The 17,380-nt window shown below is 36.9% G+C and overlaps 1 protein-coding gene across 8 annotated transcripts in view; it reads right to left on the bottom strand.

The window, feature by feature from the left end:
• Positions 1-17,380, bottom strand: part of tou (toutatis) — a 74,556-nt gene that overhangs the window by 4,467 nt on the left and 52,709 nt on the right. For 6 of the 8 annotated variants that reach the window (XM_043432004.1, XM_043432008.1, XM_043432009.1 and 3 more), the window contains 14 exons: positions 12,895-12,960; positions 12,622-12,666; positions 11,217-11,270; positions 10,256-10,454; positions 9,973-10,092; positions 8,286-8,859; positions 7,903-8,146; positions 6,969-7,761; positions 6,526-6,786; positions 5,899-6,403; positions 5,526-5,760; positions 3,729-3,850; positions 3,272-3,413; positions 1,945-2,300 (listed from right to left, as the gene is read on the bottom strand). In XM_043432004.1, coding sequence (XP_043287939.1) covers positions 1,945-2,300; positions 3,272-3,413; positions 3,729-3,850; positions 5,526-5,760; positions 5,899-6,403; positions 6,526-6,786; positions 6,969-7,761; positions 7,903-8,146; positions 8,286-8,859; positions 9,973-10,092; positions 10,256-10,454; positions 11,217-11,270; positions 12,622-12,666; positions 12,895-12,960 — 3,716 coding nt within the window. The remainder of the gene's footprint in view (positions 1-1,944; positions 2,301-3,271; positions 3,414-3,728; positions 3,851-5,525; positions 5,761-5,898; positions 6,404-6,525; positions 6,787-6,968; positions 7,762-7,902; positions 8,147-8,285; positions 8,860-9,972; positions 10,093-10,255; positions 10,455-11,216; positions 11,271-12,621; positions 12,667-12,894; positions 12,961-17,380) is intronic. The other 2 variants (XM_043432010.1, XM_043432012.1) reach the window with 1 other exon arrangement.

Raw genomic sequence — 17,380 nt, 5'->3', positions numbered from 1 at the left:
TCATATTTTATTATCCGTGAGAATTTGGCTTTTTTTCGTGTGAATACTCAAATTTGGCGATTGCAGACACAGGTGTAAAATGAAGTGTTCGTTTTAACATTGTTTCAGGTGAATCTGAGCGACATTAATTCACTGTTTGTTATTGCGCTGTGCTATTTCGTGCGTTTTCTGAATTGCGTTTTATCGTGTTCCCTCCTCCCTTTTTTCCACCTTTCTCGTCTCGATTGCGGATAGAAATCGAATTTAGAATTTTAATATTTCGCTAAACATGAGTCGACATTTTTTATCGTTTTTCTCAGCGAGAAATTTTTCGAATTCGAATTTCAAAAAAAAATGTCTCTCCATTTTCTGTCCTCGACAATCGACAATTCTTTTTCGGAGATTTTTCTGTCATTTTTGTGACTCAAATATCGAGCACGAGAAACGATTTCGCTCGTTTTTCGGCCTCCAAAGATACGTGAAACGTTGAAAATTTTTTATCATTTTGAAATAATTTTTCTCCCCTTTCGAAAGGTCATTCCCAACGTATTATCTTCATTTCTTTATATTCTGCAAACGTTTAAAGAATTGTGAGTGTGCGTCCCCGATCCAAACGTACCATTTGTTTTTATGGATTGTGGCATCGCTACCCGATGGCACTTGAAACCTGAGAGAAACACCGCAACCGGGTCTAGCCTCGCGTGGAACACCTTGCATGAAAAAAATTCCGCATTTTCTTTTCAAATGTTGCAAAACAACAAAAAATAGAACGAAAAAGTAAAAAAAAAAGGGTTTTGACACGTTGTCGAGGCGTTCAAGTATGTTTTGGGGAGATTCGAAATTCCCACCATTTCTTGATGACCTTTCGTGTGACAATATTTGTCAAGTGAATTCGAACGATCAGTTTTTATGGATGAAACAATTGAAACGAAAAAAAAAAATACCCAGGAAAAGTGCGTTTTCGATTCGAAATTTCCAAAGATATTTCGTCGCGAGTCTTCTTTCTTGCAACAATCAAATAATCAATCACAAACCATCGAGATTTTGAGTGAAACAAATCGAAACGAGGAAGAAACCAAAATTTGCCAATTTTCCGATTATTTACGAACAGTCGATTCCTTTGTTTCAATGGGAATATTAAATTTTGTTTGAAATTAAAAGATTCGAAGTAAAAAATCGTGAAGGAGCGCAGGGGGGGTGGTCGAGGCGGAGAAAAACTGAGATTCATAGATAGGAATTGTGTGTTCGTTTTGTTTTCAAATCATTTATTCTCGCAATTTGGGGAATAATTTACTTTGTGATATCAATTATTTCGTTATTTATAGTGTGAGCTGTTTTTCGTTCTCAATTGTCCGACTAATATAATAAATAAATGAGAGTTCGTGTGTTCTTGAGATAAGAGTGAGCAGTCTGACGAAGCGCCCATCGCCTCGTAGAGGTCGATGCTGAGTTTCGATTTTCAAACTCCATTTATTTTTCAACGCATTTTATCATATTTTTTATCGCATTCGCACGGTCCTGTTGAGAGCAACGTGACTTCGGGGTTAGTTTTAAAAGAGTAAATTTCATCCGGGGTTATCGCACCGTTCGGAATACTTTGAGGACTAGTCGGAGTGTTTTTAGCATGTTTAAAAATCAGTTAGAGTTCGTTCGAAATGTTTTCAGTCGTTTGGGCTCGCTGCCAAAGCCTTTTGGCTTCTCGACCTCCGATCTTAGTTACTCCTTCGGATTTTATTTCGTAATGAATTAAATTACCGGAATTTTCATTCATATTTTCCGAATTATTATAAAACAACGTTTCTTGTCAATTCATTCTCGTCGACCTCGTACTCGCATCGTTTTCTTTTGCGCTTCGATTCGTCATATTTTCATATTTGTTAAAATAAAAGCAGTCTAAAAAATGAGGGGGAAGCGAACTTAATTCTCAATGAGCTCGCACGCTTGGCGCATTTTTAACGTAATCACCTAGCTGGCGGATGATCAGAACTCTCACTATCTCGGGTGACTGATCCGCCACCACTCGTCGCTCCGCCTCCACCGGCATTGCTGCCGTTGCCGCTTCCTCCACCGGCGCCTCCCGAGCTTCCTCCACCTGGTGCAGCTCCGCTTCCACTTCCGTTATTCCCAACTGACGCTCCTCCGCCACTCGCGTTCCCAGTCGCCGCTGCAGCGGCTGCAGCTGTAGCTGCTGCTGTCGCTCCACCGCCGCCGCCGCCGCTGTTTCCGCCTCCGCCACCTTTGCTGTGACTGCGCCTCGTGCTGTTTCGCTTCTTTGGTTGCTTACTGTGGCAATTCGAACAGTACCATTTGCCTCGGGGAATCTGTAAAATAAATTCGAAAGTTTTAAACTCATTTTTCATCGTTTTGGACGGGTGGGGTTCAATATGTTGAATAACTGAATTGTAGAGCGGTCGATATTTCGAAATTTTAAAAGTTGTCGTATCAGTTTGGAGAAAAATAAGTAATTCGAAATTCTTATTCACGATCGACTATTCAGCAGATTGCGCGTTTAATAAAAAATTCCTTTTTTGAATTCGTGTTTACCCGAAAATATGTATTTCAATAGTTTTCATTTCGAATGCAATTTTAACAGACCATCCGAATGTCAAAAGATCATATTTTCGAATACAAAATGGAGAATTATTGTTTTACGGACAGACCAGAATGTAGAGTAGGAAAAAATCGAAAGTGAATTTTTCGAGCCTATAAAACTTAGATATGCGGAATAGCGATAGCTCGAAAAGACGAAAGTCAAAATGGCGATGTTTCAAATTGGAGATCACCGGTCTGAGTGAGTGAGTGAGTGAGACGCGTGTATTTCGAACTCCACTGCATTTCTTTATTTTGATCGATCGACTTTCTAACGTTTCGCTATTTTGACTGTTCGACTTTTTGGTCTTTCAGTATTTCAACCTCAGTAATATTTGGTCATTCGTTATTATATTTTCAAAATTGTGAATTTTCACAGTATCGCTGACCGTAGTAATTTACGAATCGAAAGAGTGATAGTCGAATTTTCGAAAAATCGATATTTTAGTCATCGTCCCATGGGCGATTGTTAAATTCTATTTTCGATGTAAACGTGCTCCGAATCTTGCAGTTTCTGCTTTATTTATTTTCGGCATTAAAAGCTCTGGTCGAATCTATCCGTCTCCATATTATCATTCGAAGTTTATAAACTCGAGATTTTAGCTGTTCGAAATTTTCGTCATTCCAACATTTGATCCCCACTCGTTTTGGACTGGGCCTAGATATATTGAATTTTTCGTCGATCGATCCAGTTTCAACGTACCTTCGGCATCACAGGATTGTGACAATCCGTGTGATAAGCTCTCGGACACAGTTCGCACAGAACCAAATTTTTTCCGACCCTTTTACCGCAGACCAAGCAGTTTCTCTCCCCCGTCGCCTTGTTCATGCACTCGTGACAGTACCTGGCGCGTCAAAACTCAATTAGATTGGTGGAACACCGAAAATTCACTGGTGTGTGTTTTTACGAATTCCGCTAAACTCTGAATACGTTTATAAAAAAGGACACCAAAGTTGTATGAAATTTTTGAATTTTTAAAATAAATTTCTGCTTTTTTTTTAACACTGAAACTTTGTCGTTCAAGCAATAAATGGAAAAGCCAAGTTTCAGTAAGTTTTCATTGAAATTAAAGAATTCACGAATCTTTACAAAAGGGGATTGAAAAATGTTCACAAATTTTGGCGGTTATTATTCATTCGTTTTAGGGGAATAAACTCACCAATCGCCATCGGGAATATTTTCCATTTTTGGACGGAAGCAATAAGTATGATAACCGCGATCGCAACCGTCGCAGAGCAGCAATTTGTCTTCGTTGTCGCCGCTATGACAGAACTGACAATTCTGTAACAAGCGAATAAAAATTCTGCTATATTCGGATGAGAAAAACAAAATCGTAATTTATCTGTAAAAGCTTTGGATTTTTTTATCTTAAAAAAAGGAAAATAAGTAAAAATTATTTGGAGAATCGATGCGAAGTTCAGCAAGCATTTTGTCATTTAATCAAGCCCTTGTCAAAACTCTACACTGCTCTCGTGTTCAAATCGATGACAAAATTCTAAAAAGCTCACCCAAGAAACGAGAAAATTGTGTATTTTTACGAATTTTTTCCCCAAATTTTGGAATCCATGCTTTCAGCTTTTTACTGCATGCACAAAAAAAATGCTCGACTTTGAGAATAATTTTTCGAATTGCACCATGAATTTTGTCATTTTTTCGATAGAAAATTTCTGCTTTTCACTACGGCGATTCATGCAACGCAATTTTTAGAATTTTTCATCAAAAGGTGAAAAATTTGTGAGGCAAGCAGGGAAAAGTAGCGAAAATATAAAGCGAGGGAAACGTAAAAATTGAAAAAGCTCAGAACGAGGACTATTTCAATCGATAATTTGATGAACTATTAAAATTACAACATTCAATTGTTAAATAAATAAAAGTACGAATAAGCGGAGCTCAGATTTTCGTTTATGCTAATACCGTTACGTTAGACTCTGACTACCCTCAATTTTCGTTCGTTTTTTTTTTTTTTTTACTCTTTTGGATCGAAAACAATCCATTGAGTAGCAAAAAGAGACTTTCGCGATGAAAATTCCGATAAATTTAAATTGTCAATGATTTTGTCTCTTTTTTCACCATTTGTGGGACGATTTGAAGGACTTTACGAAAATCCTTTGCATAGCCGCGTCCCCTGGACGACTCATTGTGATTCTTTTCATCGAATTTGATCAGGAATATGTAGGAAAAAATGGTTGAGAGTAGTATGTCCAAGTGTTGGATAAAAATGAATTTGAATGAGTCGATTTTGAAAAAAAATCAAGAGAAAGGAAAAAAAGAAATGAAATTGTATGATGAGGAGAGAAAAAACTCGTTGCATCGATGTTTCTACGTTTCAATCTTAAAATCATTGAGAAAATGTGAATAATAGTAAAAAAAAAAAAAAAAAAAAAAGTAATGGAGAAATATAAATCACTAAACGAACTGAAAAATTGATGAAAAGTGCAGATTGAAGGAAAATCTAATGGGACAAAGATGAGGGAGAGTGAGAGCCAAATTTTGGAAGACCGTGACGAATTAGAAAGCGAATTTCAGTCTTTTAAATATTTTCATAATTTCCAGCCAAAGGACAATTAAAATTAGAAAGATTGAACAATTTTTCTTCAACGAGGAGACAAAAGTTGGTGGTTTTTCGATTGGGAAAACAAAAATCATTTTTTCTTCGTTATTTTTGGATTTTTTCAGTAACAATGGAATTGACGAAGTTTCGAGTGAAAAAGGTCGGTGATTCCGGTCGTTGCAAAAAGGAGAATAGAAATTTTAAGGTAGGAATACCAAAAATGAGTATTTCGTTCGTCGATTTTGAGAATGTTTTTGGTTTTTTCGAGTTAGTAGAGTTAGTGCGAATACCCACAGAGGACTGATTAGTAGTCAAAAGCTGATTGTACTGATTGGTAGATTTGAGTGAGACGCAGCGGTTTCGTAGCTTGACGCAGATCGAGTTTCTAGCTGGTGTTAGACTCACAGCCTTCATGATGCTCTTGTCCCATGCGATGCTAGCCTCGAGCATATAAAGCGCCATGGCAAGTTGTGCGGACGTGTGAGCGCGGGCAGTCGCCTCTCGCCAATTGTTCAAGCCCCGCGGTGTCGTTTCTTCCTGGGGTGGCAGAGAGGATCCCCCTTGATCGGACGAATTTAAACTCGCGTTCGCTGCTGCCGCTTGCTCGGCTTTTAGGGCCGCTAAATTCGGATCTCCGGTACTGAAATGAGAGCAAAAAGAAATTGGACTCTTTGTTGGTTTATTAAGCGAGTGGAAAAACGAAGAAAATCATTTTTCGCTAAACTTTCAATGCAAAGTGGCTCGGAATGAAAAATCCGGATTTTTCCCCGAAACTCACCAAATGCCTAATGGAGGCTTGAGATATCTTCTCTCGATGGCAGCTTCGAGGGAGAGTAGCCTCTGTCTGGCTTGTTCGACAGCATTGACTTGCTCCATTTCGTTGAGTTTTTCGATTTCATCGGCTTCTTCCGTTCCAGCTCTGGGTGGCAATTTCCATCCTTTGACTTGCATGCTCGCGTTGGCAACTTTGTCCTCGAGGGCTTCGACCTGCTCGAGCAATTGGGCGTCGACTCTGAGAGCAACTTGCTCGCTCCAATCTTCGGGCAAATCGAGGCTCGGGATGCCTGTCGACTCGGCGTCGTCCGTCGACATCGCAGCCAGTTCCGTAGCCGCGACGTTGCCCGGATCGACGTGAATTTTTCCTGTAACCGCCAAAAATGACTCCATCGTCGCCCACGTTGTTCTCTTCAGTTCTTTCTCTCGTACCCCACGAGAATGCAAATGCTCGAGCAACTCTTGGAACGTATCGACGTCCGTTATTCTCCACCAGCCATGACGGTAATCTGAAAACAAAGAAAAAGCTTTTGTTTATATTTTGAAAATGAATATTTTTGGATCGAACGATCAAACGAATGACTGTCATCTGATTGAGCGGTCAGAAAAGACCGAAAATTCAAAGTTTCACCTTTTGGGACCGGTTTCGCCTCGCCAGGAGGCGGCAAACCGTGAATTTTCAAATATTCCAATTGAACAGCCTCCTCTTGCGTGAGAATGAGCGGAGCTGGACTGTCGCATCTGTCGTAATTCGGACTCGCGGGCGGTGGAAATATCGGTATTCGCAGTTCCGTGGGTTCGGCGATTCCGAATATTTGCTTGGTACTCGGCCCAGGCGTGTCGCAGGTCTCGCGAGGGAGAATCGAGAACCAATGGGGCTCTGTATTCTCAGCTGGAAACGAAGGCAAAAGTTGAGAAAAGTTTTCTCTAAATTCGCTAGTTCGATGAATTTTTATCATTCTTCGAAATACAATTCGATTATTTCATTTATCGAAGGTTCGAAACTCCTCACAAAATTTCTCATTTTCAAAAAGATTTTTAGAAGTTGAAGCAATGAGGGGTGAAAAAACTTACCAGTCATAAAAGTGCCATTAATTTCTTTGGGGTTATGGGAATTGTTGATGTGATTAAATTTATCGCCATTGGGCATGGTTTCGATGATTTTGTCTTCCATTAATTTGACAACGATTTTGGGAGTTTCGCATTTGAGGGAATGTTCCGAATGTTCTTTTTTCACGTTCTCTTCGACCTTGGGGTCGACCTCCATGGGAACGATTTCGGTTTCTTGTTTTATTTCGTCAGAGGTGACGTTGGTTTTGGCGTCGCTCATCGAATTGTCGTTGTTTTCGGTTTTTATATCGATTTTCGGAGACTTGGTGGTGGTTTCATCATTGAGGGAATTTTGCAGTGACTTTTTGCAGTTCATTTCGTCGTGATCGATTTTTTGTTTGTCCTCCGCTTTGACTTCGTCAGTATTTTCTTTCTCGTTGAATTTATTGGACTGTTTGACTTCGTTGGGAGCTTCGTTCTCGCGATTCTCAGTGTCGATTTTGTTCTCCACTTTATCCTCGGCTTTTATCATCTCCGCATTCTCCGTCTCTTTTTCAATCTCTCGACCCTTCCACTTCTCATCCAACTCCGCTTGCAGAGCGAGAATTTCCGGCTCTGCGCTCTCCATCGCCTCGATAAATATTCCTCCCGCACATGGCAACTCCCAATAACGACGCCAATAGCGATCTTGACCGAAAACGTGCGCCCTCAATGACTTTGACGACTGATTAAGTTTTTGCAATTGTTCTTCCGACTGCTTCAACAACTTGTCCAACTTTTTGCCCAATTCCTCGCCCGACAAATTTTTATCTTCCTCCTGCAACAAACATTCAAGTTTACTCCTTTCATTTTCACGATTTTTCCATTCGTTATTATTAAATTTACTTTTCCAGTCGTTTTCTCACTCATTTTAAAATAAATCTTTACTTCACGTGGGAAAAATTATTTTTTGACTAACCTCTTCGGGTTGCGTGCCCTCGCTCTCGTTTTCGGACATGTCTTCAGTCTCGTCGTGAGTTTCGTCGTGAGTATTCGATTCGTCGGGTGTCGGGGTCGTGCCGACTGTCGCTGTTGGTGCTGCGTTCGTTCCTTCGCTTCCTTCCTCACCTTCCTTCTTGTCGATCGTTATCGTGTCCCCAGTTTTGTTAATGATTACTCCAACCGCCTCCATTCTCACTTTCCGGCTGTGTAATTGGCGCAGCCTCAAATATGTTAATAGTCAATTAATTCATTGCAATAGATTTAAAAAATTTCTGGTCAATTTCAGGCTCGCAATACCGTTGAAAATGGAAGTAAAATTTGAAAAAATGCAATTCAGGCCAAATAATGGTGAAAACTTACTTTCGAATTTTCATGTCGAGAATAAATCGTTCCTTTTTCAATTGTGCAACGTTCTCAAGGCTCCCTTCGATCTGTCGTATGACAGCTTTGTTTTGCAAAAGCTCGTTGCAAAGGAAAGCGAGCATTTGTGCTTTATGAGTGGGATTGAGAGCGAGGAAAGGTTTGTCGCGAAGTCTTTCGGACATTTTCCAAGTCTCGTTGTTGTGAAGGTGCTCATAAAACTGGGCGTTTTTGCCGGATCCGGTGGACTGATAATCCCCACCGTTTTGGTGATGATCAGCAAATCTTTTGTCGCGTTCGCGCTCGAGGCAAACTCCAGTGAGAGCCTTTACTTCCCCGGTCGCATTCGCGTACAGATAAATACGCAAGACTTCGCTGATGTTCGCGTGCGTTATGTCAGCTTGACGCAAACTTTGACCGAGTCCTGTCGTGTGACGCGCCGGCTGAGGAATTCCTGGATCTTCGATCGCGCACACCAGGAGATGCGTCATCACGGACAGCATTTCTTCCTCCGCTTCCTCGTCGTTCAACAACGCGAGCTGAAGACTTTTCAGGCTTGGCAGTGATTCCATATCTGCAATTTTTCAAAATCAAATTTCGGTTATTTTTCCCCTTAAATGTGTCGATTTCTAGCTTTCTTTTCTTCTCATCCCCTTTCACGAGTTTCAAGGACAGGGACAATTTTTCAGAATTATTGTTTCAGTTTCCAATTTTCTAATTCATCGATTTAAGGGATGGGGATCAAATGTTGGAATGACGAAAATTTCGAACAGCTAAAATCTCGAGTTTATAAACTTCGAATGATAATATGGAGACGGATAGATTCGACTAGAGCTTTCAATGCCGAAAATAAATAAAGCAGAAACTGCAAGGTTCGAAGCACCTTTACATCGAAAATAGAGTTTAACAATCGCCCATGGGACGATTACTAAAATATCGATTTTTCGAAAATTCGACTATCACTCTTTCGATTAATAAATTACTAGTCAGCGATACTGTGAAAATTCACAATTTTGAAAATATAATAACGAATGACCAGATATTACTGAGGTTGAAATACTGAAACACCAAAAAGTCGACCAGTCAAAATAGCGAAACGTTAGAAAGTCGATCGATCAAAATAAAGAAATGCAGTGGAGCTCGAAATACACGCGTCTCACTCACTCACTTACTCAGACCGGTGATCTCCAATTTGAAACATCACCATTTTGACTTTCGTCTTTTTCCTACTTTCGATTCACTTTCGATTTTTTCCTACTCTACATTCTGGTATGTCCGTAAAACAATAATTCTCCATTTTGTATTCGAAAATATGATCTTTTGACATTCGGATGGTCTGTTAAAATTGCATTCGAAATGAAAACTATTGAAATAAATATTTTCGGGTAAACATGAATTCAAAGAAGGAATTTTTTATTAAATGCGCAATCTGCTGAATAGTCGATCGGGAATAAGAATTTCGAATTACTTATTTTTCTCCAAACTGATATAACAACTTTTAAAATTTCGAAATATCGACCGTTCTACAATTAAGTTATTCGACACATTGAACCCCACCCGATTTTGGACAATTTTATTTTACTCTTTTTTGGTTCGATCGTTTCTCTCTGTCGTCGATCAGCCAATTTTGGACTCCAATTCCATTGATTTTTGTTTTTTTTTTTCGCGTGTTTTTTTTTAGCCTTACCGAAGCCGAGGGTTTCTCCAAAATTGTGTAAAAATTCGAAAACCATGACGATGTCCGAGAAGGCTTGTCCGGAGAGTTTGAGTCCCGGCAAACGTTTGATTTTCGGAAGAGGTCGGTGATCTGCGAACAAACGGATGAAAAAGATTCATTTTTCGGTGTGAAGTTTTCGGTTACCGGTTGTTTGAGAGCAGGAAAGTGAAAAAATGTGAAAAAGTTGTCAATTCGTTGAAATTTGAAAAATCGAAATGAAAAATTTCGTGCAGAAATATTGTAAAAAATTGACCTGTGAGTTCCATGTCTTCGACGGGTTTTCTGATCTGTTCGACGAGTTCGAGTTCCATTTTTCGTTGTTCGGCGCGTTTCTCTTTATTGGCAATTCTTTCGGCGCGAGCTTCCAGTCGTTTTCGTTCTCGTTCCTCCATTTTACGACGATTTTCGAGAGCTCGTACGAGCGCCATGTGTTGTCGCCTTCGTTCGCGTTCCTGAACGAATGATCGTAAAATAAATAATTTTTCATCGCCACTTTCATCGTTTTAAACTATATTTTAATATGAAAAAAGCCAGGAAATTTGAGGGAGTGGAAAATTTCGTTCGAGCCGGACTTCTCCTTCTCCTCGCCAACTCCAAACGCCAACTATTTCGTAAAATCCCAAAAATAGCAAAAAAAAAAAAAAAAATAAATAAATCAAAAACTCCTACAATCCTCACGATAAATTTGGCTTCTACGATTTTTATAAATATCTTTTCAAATTTCAATTTTCTAAATATTAACACCGTGCATTTTACTTATAACAAAAATATATTGAAGGAAAAAAACCAAAAGAAAACCAAATTACCAATGCCCAGACTGTACCACCGACGAGAAGCAATTTGAGAATATTGAACGATCAAATTTTCGATTAATTCGATCGATCATCGATCAATCGTACGATGGATCGAACCATTTAAACTTTTGCAAACAGTGACGTTTCTTTCGTTGACAAAAAAATCGTGATTTTGGCTTCGTGACATTGAACGAGGATTCGTAAAAGCTTGACATACATGAATATTGCAAAGCGACTGAAACGAGTGTCCAATCGATTTGGAAACTCGATCATCAGTGGCGACGAAAAAGAAATAAGTATACAAATGTCAAAAGTGACGGTTAGTGGGAGGATTATGCTGCTCTTCGATATTTTTATCCTTTTTAAACAACTCTTTCTGTTTCTTTAGTTTCGTGCTAAATTTTTGGGTATGGAACATACCAGCTCGACGGTGTAGAGCATCTCGCGCTGCTTGCTGAGCTCCTGCATGTACATCTGCAGCACAAAACACATCCAGTCCGCCAGTGCTCAAACCTCAAACATTTTTTTCATCTTTCTTTCCACACACACACACGCGCGCATACATTCACGCCCACTAGTTGTTCGAATGGATATAAATTGCCGAAAAAACTAACGTACTCGATATAAAATGAGATTGAATGGTAATTGGGATGTAAAATCGACGAAAATATAACTGAAATGGAAATAATTTGGGAAATTTTGTCGAAAAAATTTATTTTGAGGTGGAAATATTTCGTTAGAAAATCTCAAAAATTCAGTCGTGAGATTCATTTACTGGAAAAAAGAGTGAAAATAAAAAATACGAATTCGGAGACGATTTGAGTGAAGGAAAATCATGAAGTATGAGAATAAACAAATATTGAAGGATTTTTTAAACTTGCAAAAGTCTACGAAAAGTTGAGATCACAAACGAGAATAATGGAATCTAAAAAAATTGTTTTTATGAAGAAATAAATCGAAGTTAATCGACAAAAATTATAAAAGATCGACGTTCACTCATTTTCTCAATTTTCCACCTCATTTTTCACCCAACAACCAATATTCTCAACTAATAAAAGACTAAAATTACTGACGCAAGCTCCTTCTTCCGCAAGACCGTACATTTATGTCCAAAATAATAATCCAGTACCAAAAACCATGTTACACGAGCACAAAATAATTGCTTGTCCTTTCATTTCCATTTATTTAAACAAACTAATGCAAAACGCACGAAACATCACATTTTATTCGACAAAACACAGAGAGAGGGCCGTGGGGAGAGATAAAAAATTAATTTTATCGAGTGAAATGATAATTTTTCAAAAAATGTGTCAAAAATTCAGTGCAATTCGTTCAAAATTTTGAATCTCAAATGATTGAAGAAAACAAAGTGAGAGGCAACAAATTGGACTAGCAATTTCGTATCGCAAGTTTTTTTTTCATCGAAATAATAACAAAAAGTGAACATTTTGGCGAAATAAAATTTTTCGACAATTCGAAATTGATTTTTTTGCACTTTTGTCCCCAAATTTTTTAATTTTATCAATTTCGTGATAATTAATGAACGATTCATTGTGATTACTTCAATTGGTTTTGTAATTTTTATTTTAAAAAAGTGGAGGAAAAAATTGAAAAAAATTGCGCCCACTTTCACGATAAAAGTAAGTTTTTCAACTAATTAATCGAATTAATCGTATACACCGAACGATATTGACATTTTTAACGACAATGCTGAAACAAAAACTATCTACAAACACTCCGTAACGAAAAAATCTACTGAAAACTTCCCAAAAGAGAGTATAAAAAGAAAAAAAAACGAGAATAAAATTCGTTGGGTTCAACTGACCTGCTCTTTCAACATAACTGCTTGCTGTCTCTTCAGTTCTCGTTCCTGTAATAAGAATTTCAATGAAATATGAAAAACGACAAAATCATGAAAGTCAAAAGCTCAGAAATGAGATTGAAATTTTTTTTTAAAATCAATCAATTAAAAATTCCAATAAAATTCATTCATTTCCAAAGACCAATGGAAAAATTTCATTTTTCGATCCAAAAGAGTGAGAAACCGAGAAAATCAATACGCAGCAATAATTTCAATTTATTGAAAAGGGCCTCGTACCTGTTGCTTTCGTTGTTGTTCCTCCATCCGGATTTTCTCGACCTCCTCTTGTCGTTTTTTCCGAGCCTGCGCACATGTCAAACTCAGTATCAATCAAGTAACTTGATAAGATTCAAAAAAAAGTCGATATATTTACACAGAAAAAATTTAATAATAAGAATAAGAATATTTAAAAAATCTTAATGAAATCAACGATTGGAAAGAAAAACAAAAAAAAATGAAGAAAAAAAAAATCGTATTAAGCAAAATGCAAAATTCAAAAATTACATTGAGTTTGGACGATCGTGGTAAATAATTAATAAAATTTGTATTCTTTCATCCTTAAAAAAAAAAAAAAAAAAAAAAAAAAATTTTTTCCAACTTTTTTATACGTGAGAGTCGGAGAAAGCGATGGCAAACATGAACCAAAGTGGTAGAACGAAAGGAGCAGAATCGAAACGAAGGTTTCGACGAGAAAGAAAAATTTAAAATTTAAAAAATTGCTATGATTTTGCTCCACACGATCAATCGATTGCTTCATATTCGCCAACTTGATTAAATCGTAATATTAAAAAAAAAAAAAATTTTCTCTAAATAAAAATAAAATTAAAAAAAAAAAAAACAAAAAATAAAAAATAAGCAAATTGTGCCGAGTGCTTTGTAAGCTGAAAAAGCTCGCGCCGAACTACGAGAGGTCGAGAGATTCAAGTTTCGTGCTTGTTTCGGTTGGTGTGATAGTCACCATGATTTTTCACATTTTTCAAAAAAAAAAAGTGGAAAAAAAACGTGTTTCTCCATTTTTTTCCGTACGTCTACGTGACTTATCATCCATTTTTTTTTATCACTTTATCGTCAACTTTTCGTCGCGTCTTCCTACCCTTGTGTGGTTCGGAGGTAAAGCATCTAATTTGGACGAGTTTAACAGAGGCGAAAATGAAAACGAATGCTTCTGGTAAAAAAAAAAAAAAAAAAAAAAAAAAATCTTCAAATCGAAAAGCTCTACAAAGGCCAACGACTTCGACTTTTTTTTTATCGATTTTTATTGGTTATTCCGTTCATTTTTAACATAAAAAACGAACAAAAAAATTTCACTGTATTGACCGAAATGAAAAATAAAAAGAATTAAAAAAAAAATTTGAATGTCAATTTGTCCCGCCGAGGGGAAAAACAAAGTAAGAAAAACACGAAAAAACACTGAAAAAAAAGTGATTTTATCGAAGGTTGGAAAAAGAGAATGACAAAAAAAAATTCGAAACTCGATCTCGACGTCGCATGCCGTTAGGAAGTAACAGAGAAATAAAATACACACACACACGAAAAAAACGGGAAAAAATTGAAAAAAATCCTTCATTTTTGCGAGCGTGCTTTTATTCCAATTACGAAGATACTCTCTCCTCGGTACAAGAGCCAAGAAACAATAGGACAGTCGAAAATATCGATAAATGAAAAAGTGGAAAAAAATTGTAAAAAAGAAGAAAATTCATATTACAAAAACGAGGGTGAACAGTACCATTTTTCGGTCACGAATCTCATTATCAAAGGATTATTAAAACGAATCGATATTGCCATGAAAAAATCGCGATAAAAATGTAAATTAAAGATAAAAATTCGAGATTTTTTGTTTGTTCTTTTTTTTTTCAAATTCGAAGAAAAATTCAATTCTCTCATCGAGGAAAATTTGTATGAATTATTACAAGTACCAACGATAATAAACGATAAAATATTCGAACAATAATAAAACAATGAACAATAATGAGATAAAAAAAAGCAGCATGCAAAGGATCGAGCATCGATCGGCAATATGGATCGCGACTTCTTTGTAAGAGCATCGAAAAAACTGGCTTAAAAGTTGTTGAAAATTGTTCGACTTATTGGTCTGATTTGTACAGCAGACATGAGAAAAAAAAAGAGAGAATTGGATATGAGCAGCAATCGCAAAGAGTAACAAAACATTTAGTAAAGAAAATTTGTGACGTCAACATCATTGTCAGAAAAAGGGGGCAACGATAATGAACAGTAGAAATAGTACAAATAATTTCGTTCGATCAAACATTTGATTAAAAGTTTCAATCGCCTTTGAATTAAAAAAATGTCATTTTTCAAGAATTTTTTGTCCACTCGGATGGCTGCATTTTCAAAATAGTTGAAAAAATCGATTGGAAAAAAAAAAAAAAAGAAAACGTGGAAAACGGAAAAGTTGGCGAAAAGTGCGTTCAACTCGATCGTTTTTTGATTCAATGATTTTCGACAGCATCAATTTTGCTCTCAACCTTAAAATCGACATTCCCATTCAGTATGGATCTCAAAAAACGAATGAAAAAACATTTTCTCGAGCGAATTGGCTGGTTTGAAGAAAATGCAGTCAAAAGTGGACTCGAAAATGATCGAAATGTAAAAACCATTGAAATTTTAAAATTTATTAGTTTTTCCAAATTCTTGAAAAATTATAACCTCTTGACCCTTCTGACAAAGCTGCTTCGACGTGTAAGCGTATCTTAGGGCGTAAACACATAAATGAACACGTACAAATATGTAAATACGATTGAAATATACTTTTTGAAATAAGTGGAGAGAGATCAATAATAAGAAAGAGAGAGAGACAAAAACAGGTGAACAGATACAAGCATGCTGGATAACGATGATTAATTAAAACTAATTCATTAATTAGCCAGCTGTTATAAATAGTGACAGGAGAAGCTAGGCACAGGATAGTATTGCGGCAGTTGGTGTGTCAATGTGTGAGTGTGAGTGTGTTGGACTCTCGTGCTCGTGGGTGATCCTCGTGTTCGTATACAAGTTTTGGGGATCCCTGAGAGAGCACACACGAGCACGTGCCAGCAAGTGTTGTCAAGACCTAGGAAGCGAGGTCAGCAATTTATTTAGTTTATCGACTCTCGATTCTATTTGATGTGATGAAAAATTCATATTTTTTCATTTCTATTTGGTTTTGTGGACGAATTTTTTCAATCATTATTAAAAATCAAATGAGTTCTCCATCTCTACTTTCTCTCCCTCTACGTGTCGGGTGGTTTCGGGTTTTTCAATATTTTACAGTTCCACGAAAATCCACTTGGATTCACCATTTTTTTGTTCGAAATTAACAAATTTTTGTCTGTCATTTTTCACTGTTTTTTTTTTTTCTTTTTCGTGATCATTCCTTCGGCTCCTATTCTCGTCTGCGACATTTTCGTTTGTTCAGTTATTTGTGAGTATTTTTTAAAAGGATTTTTCCATTTTTCTATTTTTTTTTTTTCGTCTTTTGACTCTGTTCTGTAGGTTTCGTTTTTGTGATTATTTTCATTCGTTCGTTTTTTTTTTTTTTTTTTTTTTTAATGTTTTTTTGATTGTGGAGGGTTGGGAAAAATTGAGACTACAACCACGACCGTCTTACGTTCAATAATTCATAATGGAAAATAATAAATAATTGAATAAATTTATATGAAAATGCAATCTTTCGTTGGTCGAGTCCCATACATCGATTGAGCTCGTTTTTTTAAATCGTTTCTCGTATATCGAGCACATCTCGATGGTGCGATTGTTTGCTTATTTGCAACTTTTTTTCACACTCAAAGGGCGACGAAGGGTTGCAGTTTGTTTGTTTTTTTGTCCTCGTATTATCAGCTACGACAACTAAGTTTTCTCTTCTAATTCTAGTGGCCAGGGGATGGGTTACGTTTTGGGTGCTTCTTTTTTTTTTTTTGTTTTTGGTTTCATTTGATTTGGTCTGGTTTTTTCTTCATGATCTTCTCACAGTCGGTGAATATCTCCTGGTGAGGACGGAGATTTTTTTTTTTTGGACAGGAAAATTTCAGACGGAATTGAAGGATCGATCGCTCGATTTGCAATCGATTTTATCCATGTTCAAACACACTCGCACGAATGGGCCACCGGTTCCTCGTACCAAGATTCAAACGATTGACACCATGACGATGAAATCGCTCGTTGAGTTTATCCATTTTTTGGATTTCCGATATTTTGACGTTTCAACGGTTTTTCTGCTGTGACAGTACTCGAAAAATACTCAAAAAACTTGACCATTTGATAAAAATATGGAAGCTTCGGTTTAAGGACTCAAAAAATTGCAAAAATTTAAAAAGATCGATTTAAATTATTCAAAATTCAAAGAAGTTGGTGGAAAAAGTTGAACCAAAAATCAACGATTCGGTACAAATGTTAAAATTTCGATTTAAGTATTCAAAAAATGATAAAAATTAAAACACATCGATTTAAATTATTAAAAATTCAAAGGATCGATTTAAAAAGTTTCAACATTTCCAAAGATTATTAAAATTCAAATAAACGAATGGAAAAAATGGAAAGGAATTGTTGCAATTCGTCGGAAAATGCAGAGCCATCGATTTGAAAATTCTTGACAAGCCATTTGGCAATTCTTCATAGAAGAAAAAGCTACCGAAAATAAAGTCCATTAAGGTGTTACTGGATGGATAGCCCAGCCGATAAATTGTATCTGATCGGAATTTCCGTACTTCGTGATGCAATAAAAATC

The sequence above is a fragment of the Venturia canescens genome, chromosome 11 (assembly GCF_019457755.1).
Source record: "Venturia canescens isolate UGA chromosome 11, ASM1945775v1, whole genome shotgun sequence".
Taxonomy (NCBI): Eukaryota; Metazoa; Arthropoda; class Insecta; order Hymenoptera; family Ichneumonidae; genus Venturia; species Venturia canescens.
This window is presented reverse-complemented; position numbering and strand designations above follow the sequence as displayed.